This window comes from Cyclopterus lumpus, chromosome 4 (assembly GCF_009769545.1).
Source record: "Cyclopterus lumpus isolate fCycLum1 chromosome 4, fCycLum1.pri, whole genome shotgun sequence".
Classification (NCBI taxonomy): Eukaryota; Metazoa; Chordata; class Actinopteri; order Perciformes; family Cyclopteridae; genus Cyclopterus; species Cyclopterus lumpus.
In genome coordinates, this window is record NC_046969.1 from 18,542,658 (window position 1) to 18,562,397 (window position 19,740).

Here is a 19,740-nt window from a genome sequence, read left to right on the forward strand (position 1 = left end):
CAAATGTTATGCATGTAACGGAATATCGTTGGGGTTTGGACTGTTGGTTTGAATACAATGAGGAAAAGCTCTGTGAAATTTAAACAGTATTTTCCTGTATATTTTCTGGGGAAAAAATGTTAGACCAGCAATAATCAATTAAGAACACAGAGAAAACAAACTGCAGATTAAGTATTCATTTAGCTAAATGTGAACAGGACTAATCTTGAGGGTCTTGAGGTCTGCTCGGAAGCTCGACAAATACTGTGATAAACACTGTGCTCCTCCCCTCCTCAGGATGGAGGCCCTGTTAAACGAGTGGCTGTGGCAGGAGGAGTCCTGGCTTCCTCCTGGCATCAGCTGGCAGGACATTGAGATGAAGGAGGATGAAGGCCGCTTTCCTCTCCCCAGGGATCTCATCTACACCTTTCCACTGGCCTTCACCTTTATAGCCCTCAGATACGTCTTTGAGAGGTGAGACACACACCTGCCCTCGTCACAACGGGACCGTGAATTCACGCTTGCAAGATCTGCCTTTTTGTTGTTGTCATTACTGTAACTTGGACTTTTGTGTGGACTTGAAGTTTTCAATATTTATGGTGGATATTTGTGGTGATCTTAAATTATATATATATATATATATATATATATATATATATATATATATATATATATATATATATATATATATATATATATATTTGTTCAGTCTGTCAGGTGAAGGCAAATGTTCAAACACATTGTTTGTGTCTCATTTCCTCCTGGCAGTGGTCATGGTGGCTTGCTGACTGGCTGGTTTTCTGCCTGCTAAGCTGCCTGTGAGGCGCAGCATAATGTGCTTCTTTACCCTTCACTTGTGCTCCCAGTAGACGGAGGGAACAGACCAGACGTGCAGTAAAAAGCAGCACCATGAGTGGACAGTTTTAGCTGCTGACTGTGTGAATGCCCTCTCTCCTCCCAGAGGGACTGGGCTCGGCCTTTAAAAACGTAGGGCTGCCCCCTCTTAGTCGATCATGGCCACCAATCTGTCCTTTTTTTGGTAAAAGATGTCTTCCTTCAGTGTTTTTTCATGCTGAATTACTATTACTATTTCCCAAAAACCTGCAAGCACATCGTTGGTAAACACAATATTTGGTGCTTGTGTGTGATTCTTTATGGAGAAACTATGATTTTTAGTTCTGTCGATTAGTTGACAAATTCGGATGAGCGTTAATCAACTAAGAATGTTAGGAAAGTTAGCTGCAACTCTATTTTACATTACAGTTTTAAATACTTCCATTCCAATACTTTGGTGATACTCATATTGAGGGACTCGAATGGTAGCACTTAAAGGTTCATTCCAGAAGGTTAAGACACTAATTATGTGGTTTTATAGGATTGGGACATAAATACAATTTATTGACTCACCAACATTACAAGTCTCTTACTGATATTAATGTACTCGCTTCATCAAAAGCAACTATCATGCACAGATGTGTTAAAAAATATATATATATCATTAAATAAATCATTATAAAGGTCAGTTTATTGTATTACTGTATTATGAGAAGTGACTGCCAGTTGACAAGTTAACAGGGTTGCTGGGCAACTGTACACTTAACTAGTGTTGCTGGTAACAGGAGAAGAATTGAGATAACGGAGGCATGTGATGGGTGAACAGGAGGCCTGTGTTTGATGCTTTCTCTGATCGGCTACTCGATTACCTTTCCTGAATGATGAACAACGTGAGCTTGATTGGCATGGGCTGTGTACGATTAGTACCATTGTTTGGCTTAAAGCCTCATTTGTACCTTCATCAGGTATTTATTAGCAGAGTAGTAACATTAGATGTATTGGTAGCACAGGAGGGTTCAGTGAATAGTAGCATATGCTAAATACCAGCATGCGGGCATGTGTGTATAGCCTGTGGTGGTGTGTTAGTTGTTGTGTGCACAATGAACTATGAAGGTGTTGCTTACGTTTTAGGGGCTATCAGCCAGTTTGAAGGTGTAAGGTGTGTCCTCATTTGAGCATCCCGGGTCGCAGCTGTGTTGAAGTCGGGTTTGTGTGTGTTTGTGTCTCGGAGGTTCCAGTAACCAGAGACAGTGTTTGTGTCTGTGTGAAGCTGTCCTGATCTACTCATTATCTCTGAGATAGAGTTACATGTGATTATGCACATGCACACACACATCCTGTGCCTCTATCTTTGTGAGGACACTCATTGACATAACGCATCCCCTAACCTTACCCTAACATTAACCATCACAACTAAATGCCTAACCCTAACAATTACCCTAACACTAACCTAGCCGTAATTATAACCTGCACCTTAAAACCAAGTATAAAGCCTCAAACAGGCCTTTGAAAATGTGACGCCGGGCCAAATTGTCCTCAATGTTAAAAGATGTCCTCTCTCAGAAGGTATAAAACTCCAAGCAGAGGCGCCGCAACGGAACAGGCAACCCAGGCAATTGCCTAGGGCCCCGAGCTGAAGGGGGCCCCGAGCTGAAGGGGGCCCCGAGCTGAAGGGCGCCCCGCGGCCCTTTCCGAGTTGTCACTGGCTAGTTAGTTGCTAGTAGGGGGCCCCGACAGACGGCTGATATCGCTCCATATCAGCGACACAACTTGAAACCCCCGTAGACACTGCAATGACACGTCGGGAATCTGCTTAATGGGGGTCAAACACAAACAAACAAAATGAAAAAATGAAGCGAACATATCACTCTGGGCACACGAAATGAAAAAAAAAACAAGAAGAGGATGAAAAGAAAAAACGTGACAGTGGTAAGTGGGAATGTGGAAGCTATGTGTGTTACATTATGAACAAGTAGTGCTGCCAGCCAGCCTGCCACTTTATCCCAAACATCATCCACCAGGCACCAAATAAGTTTACTGCACATGAGTCTCTTGAGCCCAAGGGACCCCCCAATTGAGTGCAAATCAAAACATTTGTAACAGATAAGCTTCATACGAACACTGATCACAAACAAATATAGCCATGCTGCACATCAAATGAAACAGCAGAACCTGGGCTACAAGAATATATAAGCCATACTCCAAACACTAACTAAATGAATTACCAAATATCAAAATTCATATCACAGAATTTCGTCAACCGATTGGCGCGTTTTGGTGGCTAACGCTACGTAGCATTATGCTACACAATGAAACATCGTCGCATAAGAAAGCAGACACTCCGCAGATTCCGTGTAAAGTGAATTCAGCCATTTTCTTCTAAACTCGTTTTTTATTTTATATGTTAATTGTTTAATTAAAAGATTTCTTTACTGATCCGTAGTCCTGGACTTCATTCATCATGATTCTAGGGGGCCCCATGGTCCTTCTTGCCTAGGGCCCCCAGGGGGTCTAGAAACGCCCCTGACTCCAAGATAGATGTACAGGTACACAAACACTGAGAGGACACTGTGAGTGTATCAGCACCGGAGAGGCTAATATACATTGTCCCCTCTCTGTAGTACTGTCTCGTTTCATCTTTTTGTAATACACACACACACACACACACACACACACAGATCAAATGTCTTTTGATGCCTTATCAGCTAACAAAGAGAGCGGCCCTACAGGCTGTCATTAGCACCATAAATCTTGTTGCCATTATTCTGTACCGCATTGTGAGGATCATATTGAACAGCTGTTGATGTAATCTTACATTAATCTCTCAAAAATTAGAATCCAGTCTATTTTACCTTCAAGTTATGGAAAGAAACAGGTTTTCTCTGTCCTCTCAGGCTCATCGCCGTCCCATTCAGCAAACATTTAGGTGTGAAGGACCGGATTCGGATTCGAGCTGCTTCTGTCCCAAAGCTGGAGACCTTCTACAAACAGAAAAGTCGACAACCATCGCAAGTTCGTATTATCGTTCCCTTTGTTACGACAGAAACTTTCCATCCAATAAGTATCAACTCCTATTTTAGTTGGATTTGGTCACTACAATCTCTTCAATTATTACTTCACGAGCAGCAGCCAATGCTTAGTGGACTTTGTTTGCTCAGAGTTTCACCCTCATGCTTCTTAACGCCCTAACCTAATTTGAGACATTTACTGACTCATCAGTTAAAAACCAGTTCATCTATATTCTTGAGCTACACTCCATTAGATTTGAAGAAAATACAATACAAAAAACATACATTAAAATAGAAACATTACCACTACAGTAATAGTCCCCCCAAAAAGACACGAGAACTGAACATTAATCAAAGATAAGGTAGTAAAGAAGTATATATTTTTAGTGATCACATTGATTGTTTATTTGGATCATTGTGACATTGCACATTAATAAAAATTGCGGTAAATGTGCTAGGTTTAGCCAAAAAGCTGTTTTTCATTTTATAGGACCTGGTCAAATTTATCCTAAAAAACACATTTCATATATATAAACATGAAGTGTTTTTTTAAGATATTGAAATAAGCATTCCGGGTGAGGAGATTGTTTATGCTTGTGAAACATATCATACGGGGCCCCATTATACGATTGTAAAAGTGATTGTAAGTAGTTTTATTGAACAAATAGTGCATTTATATATTTTGTGTGTGTTTATAATTTTTTTAGGAACACTGACTATAAATATTTATTTCATATTTATTCTTCCTGTGTGTATATATTATTGTATATATATTTCAGTTACCGTAGATTATTTACTGTTTTATTTACTGTCATGATAAAGGAAACTAAAAATGTTTGTTTTTTTTCCCCTCTGCATTGTGAAAAATGCTTACTTCCTTTAAAAAGGATCAACGCACATTTTAAAAATTCATATTATGTTATTGCCACGGTCTCAAGAAAAAATATTACTAAACATGAACAACTCTCTCCCAAATCCAAAAGTGCTAAAACTAATCAATTATAAAGTCTGAAACTGCTCCACTGACGATGGATTTGGAGAGAATGAAGCCCTCCTTGTGGTTTCACTGCTCTGCACCTGTCAGGACAAGACTTGACTTGATATACCAAGCGAAGCTCGCCATTGTGGGTCTGTGCATGAGCACGTGTGTACCTTGACTTATTTGCACATCATCTATTTACATATGGCGTGGTCAGGCCGTAGCACCTGTCCTTTGCGTTGTTGTTCTGCCATGTAAATACCTGGCCACGAACATAAAGTAGCCTGATATTTATGTGTCCAGTAAAATGTGGATATTTGCACAACTCAGTCGTCAGGGAAAAGGGTTGCGCTCTCAGTATTGTTCGTGTTCATCCTTTAATACAACACAAGTAGAGTGTACATTATATGTGGAAATGGAAATAAATGGAAAAGTGTGTGTCGTTGTTTTGGCCCAAACTAGAAGTCATTAAAGTTTCTTCTAGCAAAGGACATTTTCAACAGCAACAGAACCCGGTATATCAGGATGCACAAAGAGACAGTCTTCTTTAATAAAATCATTTGATTCATATATACTTATCAGATCTCCATTTTGACAGCTCAAAGCTGTTGTAATTGGCAATTTTCCTGTCATGAAATGGGAAAAGTACTGTCAGGGAGATCAGGAATGAGCTCTGGCTCTGTAACGTCACATGTATGAAATATTGCATCAATACTGCATGTTTAAATATGTATTTGTGTTTTTGTGTCCTCAGATTGAGGTGGTGAGCTTGGGAAAGCAGTGTGGAATCTCTCAGAGAAATATCCAGACCTGGTTCAGACACAGAAGGAATCAGGACCGACCCAGCAACAGCAGAAAGTTCTGCGAGGCCTCGTGAGTTTTTATTTTCCAAAACACATATCGTTTTGCATATTGTTACTGAGGTATGACATCTACCTTTAAGGAAAGTGTATACATTATTCATCTACATTCCTGGTTCTCAACATGCCACTTTTCTTGAATTTCTTCTTGATTCAGCAAATTCAGCAATTCAATTTATTCCGCAGCCTCTAAAATCTGATGCTGTTTATTTGTATCCGTGCAGCTGGCGTTTTGCCTTCTACATCGCATCCTTCACTGCGGGGCTCGGCTCTTTAATTAATGTGAGTCTGTTAGTCGCTTTTATTTCTTTTAAAAAGATCAGCCTGCATTACACATTACAGGTATTTTATACAGTGTGTGGGAGATGAACTCTATTGGTTTTATTATTGGATATAAGCAGTAATAAGTAAGTAAGCAGTAATGTATAGAAATCTTACAACACCATATGGAGTCATACTCACTGTACAACTGTATTTACTTCCATGGCTTGAAGATTGCTGATGATTCTTTAATCTTGTTGTTTAATCTTACAGACTCCGTGGTTCTGGGATCATAGGGAGTGTTGGCGGGGTTATCCCAAACAGGTGAGCAAGAAATAGCTTGATTTCAAATTCAAGTTTTGATGTTTGAAAACAATTTGAAAGGCTTAATAAGTTGTTGTCTTTAGATTTAGATACAACAGAATAGGGTTGATAAAGTGTTAATTGATTGTTAATTGCAAACATGCCAAGCATTTGCATGTTCTAGCTTATGACGTTGCGCTCCTTTTCTTCATTGTATGTGATTGAGAATTGAATATCTTTGGTTGCTTGGACGAAACACACAATTTGAAAATGTCACTTTGGACTTTATTTTACTATTTATAGGCTAAATAATCAATTAGAAAATTAAATGAAAGATTTATTACTGGATGTCTATAGAAATAAACCAAATACAACTTGGACGTACACAACACCTTTCAAAGAAAAGTGATAAGAGGAAACAACAGCTGGGAGGGACCCAACAAAATACAATATTTACTCTGTGTAAAAGGATTGAGCCACAGAAGACTTTGTTCACAATACAGTTTTGTCAGTCAGCTCCACCCACTTTATGTTTTTACCCTTAGTTCGCTCATATCTCTGCTGTGTTGATGACAGTTCGGTATTAGATTTGATGAGATTTGACTTTATTCATCCCCAGGGGGAAATTACGTGAAGCAAACATGTTTACAAACAATAAAATAGCAGGGCATATTACATTTAGGAATTAAAATAATAAAGGAAATGAAAATGTAAAAATAAAATATAAATGAAAGTGTATGCATTGTATCAGTGTATGCCTGCAGGTCGGCATTCCTCCGCTGAAGCCCGCCTTTCCCAGTCGGGTCATGACCGCGAACAGAAAACACGAGAAACAAAAATGCAAATCCCCGTCTCTCTGAATGCAGTTTGACTGATAACAGCTTCTGCAGGCAAAACAGCCGCTGACCTTTTTCCTTTTTGTGAGGTCGGGACAGAAAGAAAGGATGCGTATTTAAGGGCTAAGGGCCTCCTCAGTCAACTTCCTAGCATTGTGTTGTGAGAAGAAGTGTTTTGACTGTGAGGAAGTTATAATATATTAAGAGCTTTGGAAACACAAGCTTGACGTCACCGCTTATACATTCCCCCAAAACATTCAGATCTTTCCCAACACACACATCCTGGTGGTGCCAAAGTCACTCTGAAATATCAGTTCATTCTGTTAAACAATATATATTTTCGCAGAAACTGTCCAGAGATTCACAAAATGTGTTCTGATTGGCTGTAAATGCTTCTGTTGCATCTACGTGTGAATGTAAATGTGGACGTATTGTTTCTCTCTTCCTCTCATTCTTTAGCCCGTGGCTGAGGCTCATTACTGGTACTACATCTTGGAAATGGGCTTCTACTTGTCGCTGCTTCTGTGCGTCTCTGTGGACGTCAAGCGAAAAGTGAGTGTGAGCTCAAGGACTTAAACTTAAAACATCAGAGCAACACCCTAGCGCTGGTTTTCACATCTGCATTTCCTCTCATTTTGTGCTTGAGTTTTTAACTTTTAGTCAAATGGTCAACACCAAAAAGCTAAACATCACTTTTTTTGCAGTGTAATCGGAATGTTGTTTTTCTCTTGCACGATTATACTTTATACGGATTATGGATTATCTCCAATAACATCATAACTTTGTGTACTTTGTGCATTTTAGAGTGTTGCAGGATTTTAATTCTTAATGGCACACACTGTAAAATGTATTTACCCACGACCTATGTGAAGGAACACACACTTTTAAAATATGCTCCAAAATAGGCAAGGCAAGGCAAGTTTATTTATAGAGCACAACTCATACACAAGGCAATTCAAAGTGCTTTACAGCTACAAAAAGGCAAATAAAATCATTCCATAAAAACATAAAAATAATAATATATTAATTATATTAAAAGCGAAGAGTGCATATAAAATACTTTCAGTTGTCAAATAGAACCGTTTTCAGCCTGGATTTAAACATTGTCAGAGTTGAGGCCTGTCTCACATCTTCTGGAAGACTGTTCCAGATTTTAGCATAAAACTGAAACGCAGCCTCACTGTGTTTAGTCCTGACTCTGGACCAGCAGGAGACCACTCCCTGAGCTTCTCAGAGCCCGAGATGGTTCATATGGCTCTAACATGTCACACATGTACTTTGGTGCTAGACCATGAAGAGATTTGTACACAAGCAGAGCTGTTTTAAAATACCCAGTTAGACTGCTATATTGCTAAAATGGTAGAATTGACAGTGAATAATTAATGTAATTTGTCTATTTGTCATGTTTCTGTGTCTTAAGGAAACCATCTGAGATGCTTACTGCTGCTGCTACTGCTGCAGTTTTCTTAAGAAGTCCGTATTTCAGTGAGAAAAAGTGGTTTTGTGTGATTCAGGCTGCTGATCAAAGATAAATGAGCTTCAAACACAACAACAAATCACTCCAGACATCTGCCTTTCCAATACTTGGACACGACTCGTGACCGACTCAAGACCGCAGACCAAAGGCCTTGTAATGGCACTATACATCTCCTTCATACTGTGTGGTCTGTGTGTGCCTTTCCAGGACTTCAAGGAGCAGGTCATTCATCACATCGCCACCATATTCCTCATCGGTTTCTCCTACTGTGCCAACTATGTGAGGGTTGGCACTCTGGTGATGCTGGTGCACGACTCCTCTGACTTCTTTCTCGAGGTAAACCGCCACACAGTCTCTGTGAATGGATTGTGCATTTTAAGTTGGAACAAAGGGAAGGAGAAAATGCATCATTGAAATGTGTTGAAAGGCTGAAAACATTGCACAAAGGTCACACGGAACTCGACTTAAATACATCCATTGTGTAATTATTGCGGAGGTTTTGCTTTCCTGACACCTAACGCATAATAAACCCACGTCCGCTATGAAATGAGCTGCAAAGAGAAGAGCATTGTGTCATATAGCCAAAATACAAATACCCTTTTGCTTGATTGTGACCTGCAAGTCCCTCAGCGAGATATCCTGAGTGGATTTTCTTGAGTGTAAACGTTCCCTGATAGCATCACTTTCCCCTCGGAGCTGAGGAAATATGTGGAGCTAGTCATGTGACCTCAGGCGGGTGTAGTCTGGCCTCTGATAAAAGGCATGAAAGGGATGATGTAGGTTTCATATTCAGCCAGCAACTCCTGTACAGCATGTGTTTCAGTAAGGGAACTAGTTTTGTCTATTAGAAATGAAATTATACTGTGAACTTCATTGTCTGAATTCATTCATCTCTATCCGGCGACTCATGTGATAGTATGTATATTTAAATGTAGAAAATTACTTTTTCATTTAGAATATTCTTCTTTTGTAATAATTAGTTTCTTTGAGTAAACGGTAGTGATATTTTTATCTGTCACAACAAACCAAAATTGCTGAAATAAGGTCAGGTAGGTAAGCAGTTCGGGAGACTATCCTGCAGCTAAAAGGCTTTTTAAAAAACAGCTCTTTTTGGCTGCTTACTGTGAGTCGCTCTAGAAACAATAACAGGAAAGTCTGGGAGATTAATCATAAATATAAGAGAGTTTGGTTTGGATAACTAACAGGCTCCTTTTCTTCTTAAAGTCTGCCAAGATGTTTCACTATGCTGGCTGGACGAGGACCTGCGACTCGCTGTTTGTCATCTTCTCTCTGGTGTTCCTGGTGACGAGGCTGGTGGTGTTTCCTGGCAGGTACACATCATCACAGTCCTGGTGGAACAACAACTTCATTTTTTATTTTTTCTGATTTTTGCTAGTTTTTTTTTTTCTGTTTCTCCCAGATGTTGAAATTCCCCAGCAACAAACACACGGCATCGCACGTAGCCTCAAACTTGGGAGACACCAAGTTTTTGTTGCAGTGGTCATATGTTTTGCAATAGTTCAACTTTCACACATATATTTATTTGACATCATGCACTGCCACGTTGTTGTAGGTCTGTGTACTTCTGCTGTCGAGGATCTGTCCATGTTGTCATGTATTTTCTTTTTGCCCGATTCTCTCTCCCCCCATCAACCTGACATTACTGGTTTCTTATGAGAGCAGAAGGTTCCCATTTCTAAGCAAAGAGTTGAGAAACAGTACTTGAGTGGTCAGAATGCTCTTACCCTTTCAACACTAAAACTGTGTCTTACTGTTTTGATTTCCAGAGTGGTCCACACAACATTGGTGGTGTCTCTAGAATTCTTCCAGCCCTTCTTTGGTTATTATTTCTTCAACGCCCTTCTGTTAGTGTTGCAAGCACTGCACATCTTCTGGGCTTATCTCATCCTGCGTATGCTCTACAAGTTTGTGTTCCTGGGCAAGGTGAGAAGATTGCAAATGAAAGGGCGAGAGGGAATGAGTCACTTTCGGCACCAGGAATTGTATCATTTATGTGGGTTTTTTTTCTTTCGTCATAGGTGGAGCGCGATGAACGTAGCGATGAGGAGAGCGAGGTCGACGATGAAGAGCCTGAGGAAGACGGAGACGAATGCAGCTGGGAGCAAAGAAAGGGCACAATCAACTCCAAACTGGCATCGCTGGCTAACAACTGTGTCCTGAACAACCTGACCAACCAGAGGAATATTAACAGCAGACTGCCCAAAGCGAGATAGTGGAGCAGCCTCCTTCCACGTTGACTGATCCTCACTGGGGAAAAGAAAATGGATTTGCCCGTCTGCCTGTTGAAGAATAACTCATTTCCGACACATACACATATACACATGACTTGTGTACATCCAGCACGGTCCATATTGACAATTTCCTGCATCCTGCTTATCTTAAAATAAAAAAGAGGGCAAAGAAGCACAAATTATTGTAAATCTGCTCACCCAGTGTGAGGTTAGGAGGAAATGCCATCTTTACTGTCACCCACACCACTTCATACTCTAACGATATATTTGGCAAAACAAGGAGACTGTGAAATTTCCTTTTCAACAAATCATTTAGTTTTTGCAGATTTTGTATTCATGCTGTACTTTTAATTTTTTTTACACAAAATCAAACTGCTCTTATCTATGTTTTATATGTTTTAAAGAGAGCAACGTATACCTATAATTGAATAATAATTCACTACCACCGCTTTGTATCCACATAAACGGTACGGTTGATTGTACATAGAATATCAAGATTATTGATTGTAGTAAATCTGTTGATTAACCACTTTATATATCTATTTTTTATTTAACAGGTAGTGTTTATGTTGTTGTAATCTGTGGCAGAAGACTACTGCAGAAGTCCCTTAGCAGTGATAAAGTTATATATTACTGTGATAGGATTTTATTTTGTCAGTAAGGTTTAAGCTCCCTTATTAAAAGAGGTGTGGCGTCTCCTGGTGGTCAAAGAAGAACATATCCCGTAGAGAGGGCCCTCCCCGTGTCTGATAAAATGATGCGTTTACAAAAAAAAGAGTTCCACTCATAGAAATATGGATTTAAACCGTGTGTGTGTTTTTCTTTTTCTACTTTGAATATCATTGTGACAGGCAGCATGATTTCTCAACAAGGTTTTTGTTCAAGTTTGCTCCACTGGACTTCGGTCTTGTGCCTTGGCTGCTGCTTTTATACTATTCTGTGACAAACACTTCCTGTGACTGGTTTCAATGTTTCGCTTGAAAGCTTGGTGATACCATGCAAGGTATGCACACACAGATGGGCATTAGTGAAATGTCACATATTTATTAGAGGAGTTGTTTATTACGGTCCAATGCTATATGGCTCACATGAAATGTATACGTTTAAAAAGGGCCATTTAGGGGATTTATTGGCAGAAAATGCCACAAAAATCCAATGAGGTCATTTGGATGGATGTATTTAAACACAGTGAAAGACACGGCTCAGTGTCTTTAAACTGTCTCCAGACTGCAGGTTCCATAACCAACAGAGATTGTGTTTCATAAAGCATCATAAACTACAGTACACTCACTGTATACACAGAAGTTCATTCACTACCAAAAACAGATGTTACATTTCCACAGTTTAGTTTTAGGATAAGTGGGGAGAGTATAAACTTGTGTCTGCCTCTAAATGGCTGCAGCCCAGGACACAAAGTGGGATTTAATCGAGAGCACTAAAAGGGCTGATTCTCTGAATAACGCGCTCATGACCCCCACTAAAATATCCAGTATTTTAAAATAGATATAATACCAGTAAAAATGTCCCATTTCCATGAAAGTAACACTAGACTGTTCTCGTATGATTGCACATGGATGCATTGCTGATAGGTTGGCTAGTTGTGGAAGACCGTGGAACGTTTTAATAAATGACTTCTATTAAATAAATTAGCACTGCTGTCTTTTTTTAAGTGCAATACTGTAATAGTCTTGAGCATGTGTATATTCAATCTATTTTTAAGATCTTTTAAATTTTACACTAGTCTTATTCACCGGATATTGACTGTGATTAAGCCAGCCATTGGCTGCAGCAGCAATCTGTTTTGCAATGGCACCATCACTGTATCCAGTGTTTTTGCTGCCCAAGGCGATTGTAATTGGGCTAAATTATTACAAACAAGCCAGAGCGTTTTTAACACTATAGCGTTGTGGGGACAGGTCTGGCTATGCAATACTATTTTCACCCAATTCATGACCTCTTACATTAAAAAAATATTTGGGAAGTTCTCTGAATGACATTTCCAATATACATAACCACAATGTATGCTATTAGATTATAGATATATGAGGTTAGATTACAGTAGTTTGGCTTCTTTCCAGTCACATCATGTGACCATTCTCAGAGTCACACACCCTCTAAGGGGCACAGGGCAGGGTATGGCATCATCCACCTCAATGCAAGTGTCTATGTAAGGGTCCATAAGCACCATGTTTGGGAATGCTTTGTTACTCTTCCTCTCGCTGACCAGGTATATCTGGCCGCTGACTGTTGTGCAGCCACAGAAGAACTTCCTGTCCAGACATTCCTCCTCCAGCAGGGTCCACTCGTCCGTCTCCACGTCAAAGCGCATGGCTTGGCCTCCAAACAGGTAGAGGGCACCGTTGAGCTCTGAGGCAACCAGGTCATATCTGGGGTCAAAGTTTAATTTTCACATAATTACCAGGCCAACCAAGGTTTAAAGGAGAAGCTTTTTTTGAAAACAATAATATACAAATTTATAAATATCAGTTTGTGTCCGAAACCATCAAAAAGAAAAGCTGCACGTGTGAAAATTCACTCACCGTGGAAATGGAGAATAGGAGACCACATCCCACTGATCGTTCTTCACCATGTACCTCTGAATTCCACCATACGCCTCCCCGTTTTCATCCAGGCCACACGCCACGTAGATACACGACCCCAGAGCAGCAGTGGCTGCCCTCTCCACAGCCCTAACCAGGGGGCTGACCTCCTCCCAACCCTCCTCTGACCCCATCACTAGCCTTTCTACATTGGCCACAAGCCCTTCATCCATGCTACCACCAAGGACATACAGTGAGGAGTCCAGTCCTATGGAGCAGTGGCTGTGCCTGGAGATCTGCAGGGCTGGCCCATCCACCCAGCGCTGGTTCCCACACTCGTATATCCTGACCCAGTCCACGGTGAACCACAGCACGTCCCGGAAGTAGCCGCCTGTCACGACCACATTGTCTCCTACATAATAAGAGAAGGAAAAAATAAAGAATATGTAATGTCAGCATTCTAATGTCCAATATAGTATGTATGTTGTGTTAATTGGAATTGAATGTAACAACAAAGACAGATGATTGAGATGCATCATCATATACACAGTCCACAAGAGGTATACATTCATTTCTACCCTCATCTTCATCACTATCATTCACATCCAACATTACCTACTGCAGCTACCGAGTACTGTGTGAGGTTCTTCCTCTGCAGAGGGGGGCAGCTCTGCCATCTACCACTGAGTGGGTGAAATTGGTACAGTGACTGCTTTTCCTGATCGTGAGGTCCACCCAAGACAAAGAAGGTCTCTCTGGCCCTGGTCCTCGTCATTGACCTGCCTATTGACCATGATGCCGGGAAATGTTCATTCAGCGTGCAGATGAGCTTGGCTCTGGGGTCAGAGCTTTTCATTTTGGTCAAAAGCTCAGTGATAAATGATAAAGAGAGCGACTCAGGCCTCACCAGCTGAATGAGCTCCATAAAATGTTCCTCTCGTTTTGAATCAAAAGACACCCAGCACAGAGTGGCCTCCACGGCTAGATCATCGTTATGGATGGCGAGGTCATTACAGGCAAGAAGGTCTGCAACAGTTTCCTTAGACAGAGATAGGAAGTCTTCTTCAGCGACAATAGCAGAAAAGTGTGTGAGCACGACCTGACGTGCTGCAGTGTACAGCTGAGTGCAGCCCCGCTGCCAGGCGAAGGCCATCATTCCCAGACAGTTACTGAGGTGCAGCTCACGCTCCAGGAACTTGCAGCACAGAAGCCTGGCTCGCTCCAGTTGTAAAAAGTCTGCGGTCTCAAGAATCCCCAGAACGTTTTCTCTGTCAAGAGATAGGTTGGATGTCTTGTTGTATTCCATCAAAACTCTGAAATGCTGCAGACTCACACCTTTGATCTCAACTTTCCTTTTGCTGCTCTCTAGGCCACCGCCAAAAAACAGAGCCCTGAAGTAGTGACTCTGGAGGGCCAATTGTTGACGGTTGACGTAAAAACTCTCTCCTTCTACTCGTAGAATGGCATCAGGTGCAGAGTTTGAATCTGTCACAGCAGATTCGTCCTCCTCGAGTTTGTTTATCTGTTCAGAGAGAACTGTGAATTTAAAGCTCTGAGGTTTCAGCTCAGTGTCGGCTAAGCAGGCCATTTCACAGACACGCCAGCGGTCTTCTTCACAGTGCCTCGTCCTCGTTCTAGTTTACAACACACAAGTGGTATTAATAGATGTTCCCCCTGACTGACTGCTGGCTAAGAGCAACAAGCAAAAGGAGGTCAGTATGAGAAACAAATGATACAAATAAAGAGTTAGAATTAAACACTGTTTTTTTTTCATTATTAAACTGTGATAATTTCCTCCTATTATTAAATTAAATATACAGTCGGCAAACTACAACAAACCGAATGACGTCAGCTGCAGGCGCTCAACGTTTTGATTGGGGGAATACTTCTGAGGTCACTGTTTCACTTCCGTGTCACACAGCGAACATGGCGGTGAGTTCATATGCGTTTAGCTTTCATTCAAGCATCTCTTTACTTCTGCACCCACGCACACTGGGTGTAAAAGTAAAAAGGTGGGTTTCCTTCGCCGGTTATTGCTTATTCCGAACACGACGTCGGACAGATTCTCGAAACTAACGGGACGTTTTTCTTCCGTTCGCCATCTCGGCTAGCTGTGCCAAGCTAACCTCAAGCTGAGTCCGTGTTTGTTTGCGGCTAGCTTCCACCTGACTTTCTAATAAATGTCCCGTTTGTTCTGTGCAGGATAAAGAGAAGAAGAAAAAGGAGAGCATCTTCGACTTGTCGAAATACATCGACAAGCCCATTCGTGTGAAGTTTCAAGGAGGACGAGAGGGTAGGTGGATTAGTTCTGGAGAGAATAAGCTCACGTTGATGCCAAACAATTTAGCCGGTGTTACGGTTTAATAACGGACCGTGTTAACTGGTGACTTTCAGCCGAATGCGTCCTTTGTCGTAGTTACGACAACTGTTGAAAATAGAATGAAAACAGTGCGCCATTCACGAGAACAGCTACTTGTTCTCGTCCTTTTCCAACAGCTGACGTAATTACAACAACAAAGGACGCGTTCAGCTGAACGTCGCCAGTTAACACGGTCGCCTGTTAAACCGTAACACCAGTGGAAGGTGTACATAGTTGGGCATTCATTCCCTTGATAATACAATATGTACCATGTCGTTCCTTCTCAGCCAGCGGGGTCCTGAAGGGGTTTGATCCTCTGCTGAACCTGGTGTTGGACGGCACAATCGAGTACATGCGTGGTAAGTTAAATTTGCTACAAACTCTCTCAGGTCGGAAGGAAATGTATAAAAAAAACTGTCAAGAGGACACTGGTACTTGTTGTTCGCCCAAATGACACTGCAAAACTAATAAAACGATGGAGAGATGTCAACAACTGAGAGGAAACAAAGATGTGTGCACAGTTCTAGACTTCACCAACATGTATGTCCATCATATCCTGGAGTTTAGCCAAAGTCTATCTCCTGATTATTTTTTGTTTCCTGTGACCATGAAAACCTTACTCAAACTAGCCATCTCTGCGATGCCTAATCACGTAAATGTAAAAAACAAAGAAGACTGCACGTGGGTGTTCAGCCCGATAAATTACATTTACACAACATTAAGGATTAAAGATTGAACATAAAAATACATTAAATTAGAGGAATGCAAGCAGAGATATATATATCTTTTTTTTTCACAGATTTATTCCTCAAACATTTCGATTTTGTTATTGAAGCTGTTTTGACAAATGAGTAAATGGTTTATTTGAAATGACGTCTCGTGAGGAAAGAGCGTGGAAGACGTTAAAATCAGAGAATAAAAAGTATAAAATAAATACCCACAATTGTACACAATATTTTTGTATGTAGTCATTGTCAAGTTATATGTTGCATCATAGTGCTGTCCATGTTCATGTTTACACCATTTAAAGCCCTCACAGCCTCTCAGACTTAATGGAAGTCACTTACCAGGTGAAGTCAGTAAGTCCCTCGGGGTTTGAGGGCACAGGGGGGACATTGGGTTTGGGCCTGTGCCTCCTTGTCTCATCACTCCTCCGGCTTGTTACCAGAATTCCTCTTGAAGAGAGAGGCGCTATAAGCAAGGACACACACGTTATCTATCTATGAAGTAATTGCTCCTTAGTGTTACTTATGGTCCAAATCTCTACAGGGTACCTTTTTAAAAAAAATATATATATATATATATACATTGTTTCATTTAAATCGATCTTCGCGTAGGTGAGATGTAAACTTGTTTTCTTGTGTGTCTCTGATCTTAATCCGTCCATGTCTATGCAGATCCAGATGACCAGCTGAAGCTGACAGAAGACACCAGGCAGCTGGGGCTGGTGGTCTGCAGGGGAACCTCCGTCGTGCTAATCTGTCCTCAGGACGGCATGGAGGCCATACCCAACCCATTTGTACAGCAGCAGGATGGCTAATAGACAGTCTGTCACTCGCTTCGTTCAGTCACATTCAAACACAAATACAAACATGCACACACGTGAACATTTTGTGGAGTCTTTTCTTAAAATTTGAAAACGTAACTGTAATATTGCATCAATTGGAGCAAATTTCTGTTAATCATAAGTTGTACAGCAAAAGGGAACTTGAAAGCACTTACGCTTTGTTTCTGTCTGTGGTGTGCAAGTTTGCAAAGATTTGAGTTGTAAAGAGTGTTAATCGTACCATTTTCTTTTTATCCACAATAACAAACTTTTTACTAGTCTTTGTTTTGATAAGAAAATAAAATGAAAATGTATGTTGAGCGTACATTTTGTTCTCCCTTGTACGTAGTAAACATTGAGCTGCTGTTTTCTTGCAGCTATCTTACAATATTTAGCACAGTTATTGTCCCTTGTGGGTTTTTTTGCAGATCAGGGTCATTGACGCCTAATTTGTCCTTTGTCCTAATTTTGTCTTTTGCAATAATCAAGGTATTTAATTGTTATCTTTGAAAGTGGTTAAGGAATTAAGAGTGTGTGTGTGTTGTGTTTGTGAAGATAAGCCGCTGAAGCCTGTCAACACACTGACAACGGGGCATTTGTGGAACGATGCTCTCACTCGTTTCTGCTTTAAACAAGGTGGGGCAATAATCTAAGGCCCAATCTACCTCTTTATGGACTGACAGACTCCATCTAACTCCCTGAGGGTTTAGTTCTGTCCCACTGTCAAACCTGTGAGTGTTTGAGGGCTCTGGCAGACATGTTGAGCCCTTTATGAACCTTTTTCGTAAATCAGCATTAGATGCCGACTTTGCTTAAGAATTACTCATGAGTTGCAATGTGACGTTAAACATGCAGTCCTAATGGCAGAATGCAGATGTAAAAGAAAACAAGGTAAACAGAGGAGGGCATGCGGGTGTTCAGCCCAATAAATTACATGTACACAACAAAAACACATGAAATCAGGAATGCAAGCAGAGATGATATACATCACAGATTTATTCATCAAACATTTCGTTTTGTTATTGAAGCTGTTTTGACAAAAAAAGGGTAACTAGATTATTTGAAATGACATCTCATCTCGCGAGGAAAGAGCCTGGAAGACATTAAATCATGGAGTAAAACGTATAAAATAAATCCCCACAATTGTACACAATATTTTTGATGCTGTCATGGTCACATGATATGTTGCAGCAGAGCTGTCCCATTCACATTTACACCATTTAAAGCCCTCACACTCAACCATTTAACAGGTGACGTCAGTAAATCCCTGAGGGTTGAGGGGGGACATTGGGATTGGGCATAAGTATACAAATGTGCCGTTGAAAATGGCAAGTCAATGTATTTTTGTTCAAATACAATAATTTTTAATAAGGGTCTGTCATTGAGTTATGTTTGATGTGTGCCACTTATAATTGATGGAGGGGTTTTCTCACGTCTCATTGGGGCTCCGATCTCTCACGTAACCTATTTAGATTTGTGAATATAAAACACATGTTTATATCATCTTACATTTGCGAATTAAAAACTTCCTGAACATAAACCGTGATCTAACGTCTCTTCCTGCAGTGCAGTAAGTGAATACACTCTCAAAGGAGACGGACATCCCGGTAAAAGACCCCCCAGGTGGCCCGGTGTTGTGAACCAGGAGGCTTCACCGTGTCGATGGAGCACTGAGCTCCACTGAGGAGATATGTTATGCACGCTTGTATTTACTTATTTGTTTTTTTTTTAACTTTAATCTGCTTTAATGCGTCTTGCTTAAACGAGTAATAAACACGTATGTACCTAGAGCTTACGGGAGCTCTGAGGTCACAGGAGAAAATGCCTGTGTACATTGGGGTGGAACCGAAGGGATCAGCGCGGATGGGAGGGCGGGGGATGAGTGAAGCCGAGCCGACTTTCTAAAGTAAACTGCAACGGGGAGCTCACCTGAGCACGCCCCGTGCCAGGGGGAACAAAAAGCGGACCGCTCTGTCATTTGTCTTCCTCCATCCGTGAATCTTTTCTTGTGCGCGCCAAGTGCCACACTGAGAACTTCGGGAGATCGTGGATGTCAGCGTTCAGAGGAAAGGAGTGAGTGAGTCTACATCCGAACACAAAGCCTCTATTGTGTGACGCGTCACGCTGTGATACACCTGGAGTCACCGGTGGTGCGCAATGTGCTGGCGCAGTGAATATTCTCACCGAGTCCATTTATTCATTGGAATACTGTTGTCTGCTCGGATGTTTTTTTTTAGCGTTACCGTTCTCCACCTGTGAGCTGTGGTCGAGATGTAACATGGCCTCCCTGGTCTGCTTTACGCACGGCCCGTGGCCCGCAATCTCAGCCAGCTCACTGCTTTATTTTTCCGGGTGGTCATAACGACTTTTTGATGAGCTTTTTTCTCTCTCTCACAGGAACAGCAGAGCTTTTAATCAAACAATATGTTTTCCCAGTGAACTAACGCTATATTGAACTTATTTAGCTAATTTCATTAGTGGGACCGTAGTCCCAAATTATTTTGGT

The 19,740-nt window shown here is 41.0% G+C and overlaps 3 protein-coding genes across 3 annotated transcripts; 2 read left to right on the plus strand and 1 right to left on the minus strand.

The window, feature by feature from the left end:
* Positions 1 to 274: 274 nt before the first annotated feature.
* Positions 275 to 11,261, plus strand: LOC117729713 (ceramide synthase 2-like). Its single transcript, XM_034531035.1, has 10 exons — positions 275 to 453; positions 3,708 to 3,825; positions 5,555 to 5,673; positions 5,885 to 5,942; positions 6,195 to 6,245; positions 7,520 to 7,612; positions 8,745 to 8,873; positions 9,762 to 9,868; positions 10,325 to 10,481; positions 10,577 to 11,261. The coding sequence occupies exons 1-10, from the start codon at positions 278 to 280 to the stop codon at positions 10,769 to 10,771; spliced, it is 1,203 nt and encodes a 400-aa protein (XP_034386926.1). The 5' UTR covers positions 275 to 277; the 3' UTR covers positions 10,772 to 11,261.
* Positions 11,262 to 12,872: 1,611 nt separating this feature from the next.
* On the minus strand, positions 12,873 to 14,917 carry LOC117730141 (kelch-like protein 23). Its single transcript, XM_034531694.1, has 3 exons — positions 13,945 to 14,917; positions 13,330 to 13,741; positions 12,873 to 13,176 (listed from the first exon to the last, which is right to left on the minus strand). The coding sequence occupies exons 1-3, from the start codon at positions 14,915 to 14,917 to the stop codon at positions 12,873 to 12,875; spliced, it is 1,689 nt and encodes a 562-aa protein (XP_034387585.1).
* A 285-nt stretch (positions 14,918 to 15,202) lies between these two features.
* On the plus strand, positions 15,203 to 17,575 carry lsm7 (LSM7 homolog, U6 small nuclear RNA and mRNA degradation associated). The gene is made up of 4 exons (XM_034531662.1): positions 15,203 to 15,261; positions 15,532 to 15,622; positions 15,976 to 16,047; positions 17,086 to 17,575. Exons 1-4 carry the CDS (start codon positions 15,256 to 15,258, stop codon positions 17,226 to 17,228), a joined length of 312 nt encoding a protein of 103 aa, XP_034387553.1. The 5' UTR covers positions 15,203 to 15,255; the 3' UTR covers positions 17,229 to 17,575.
* The last annotated feature ends 2,165 nt before the right edge of the window (positions 17,576 to 19,740 follow it).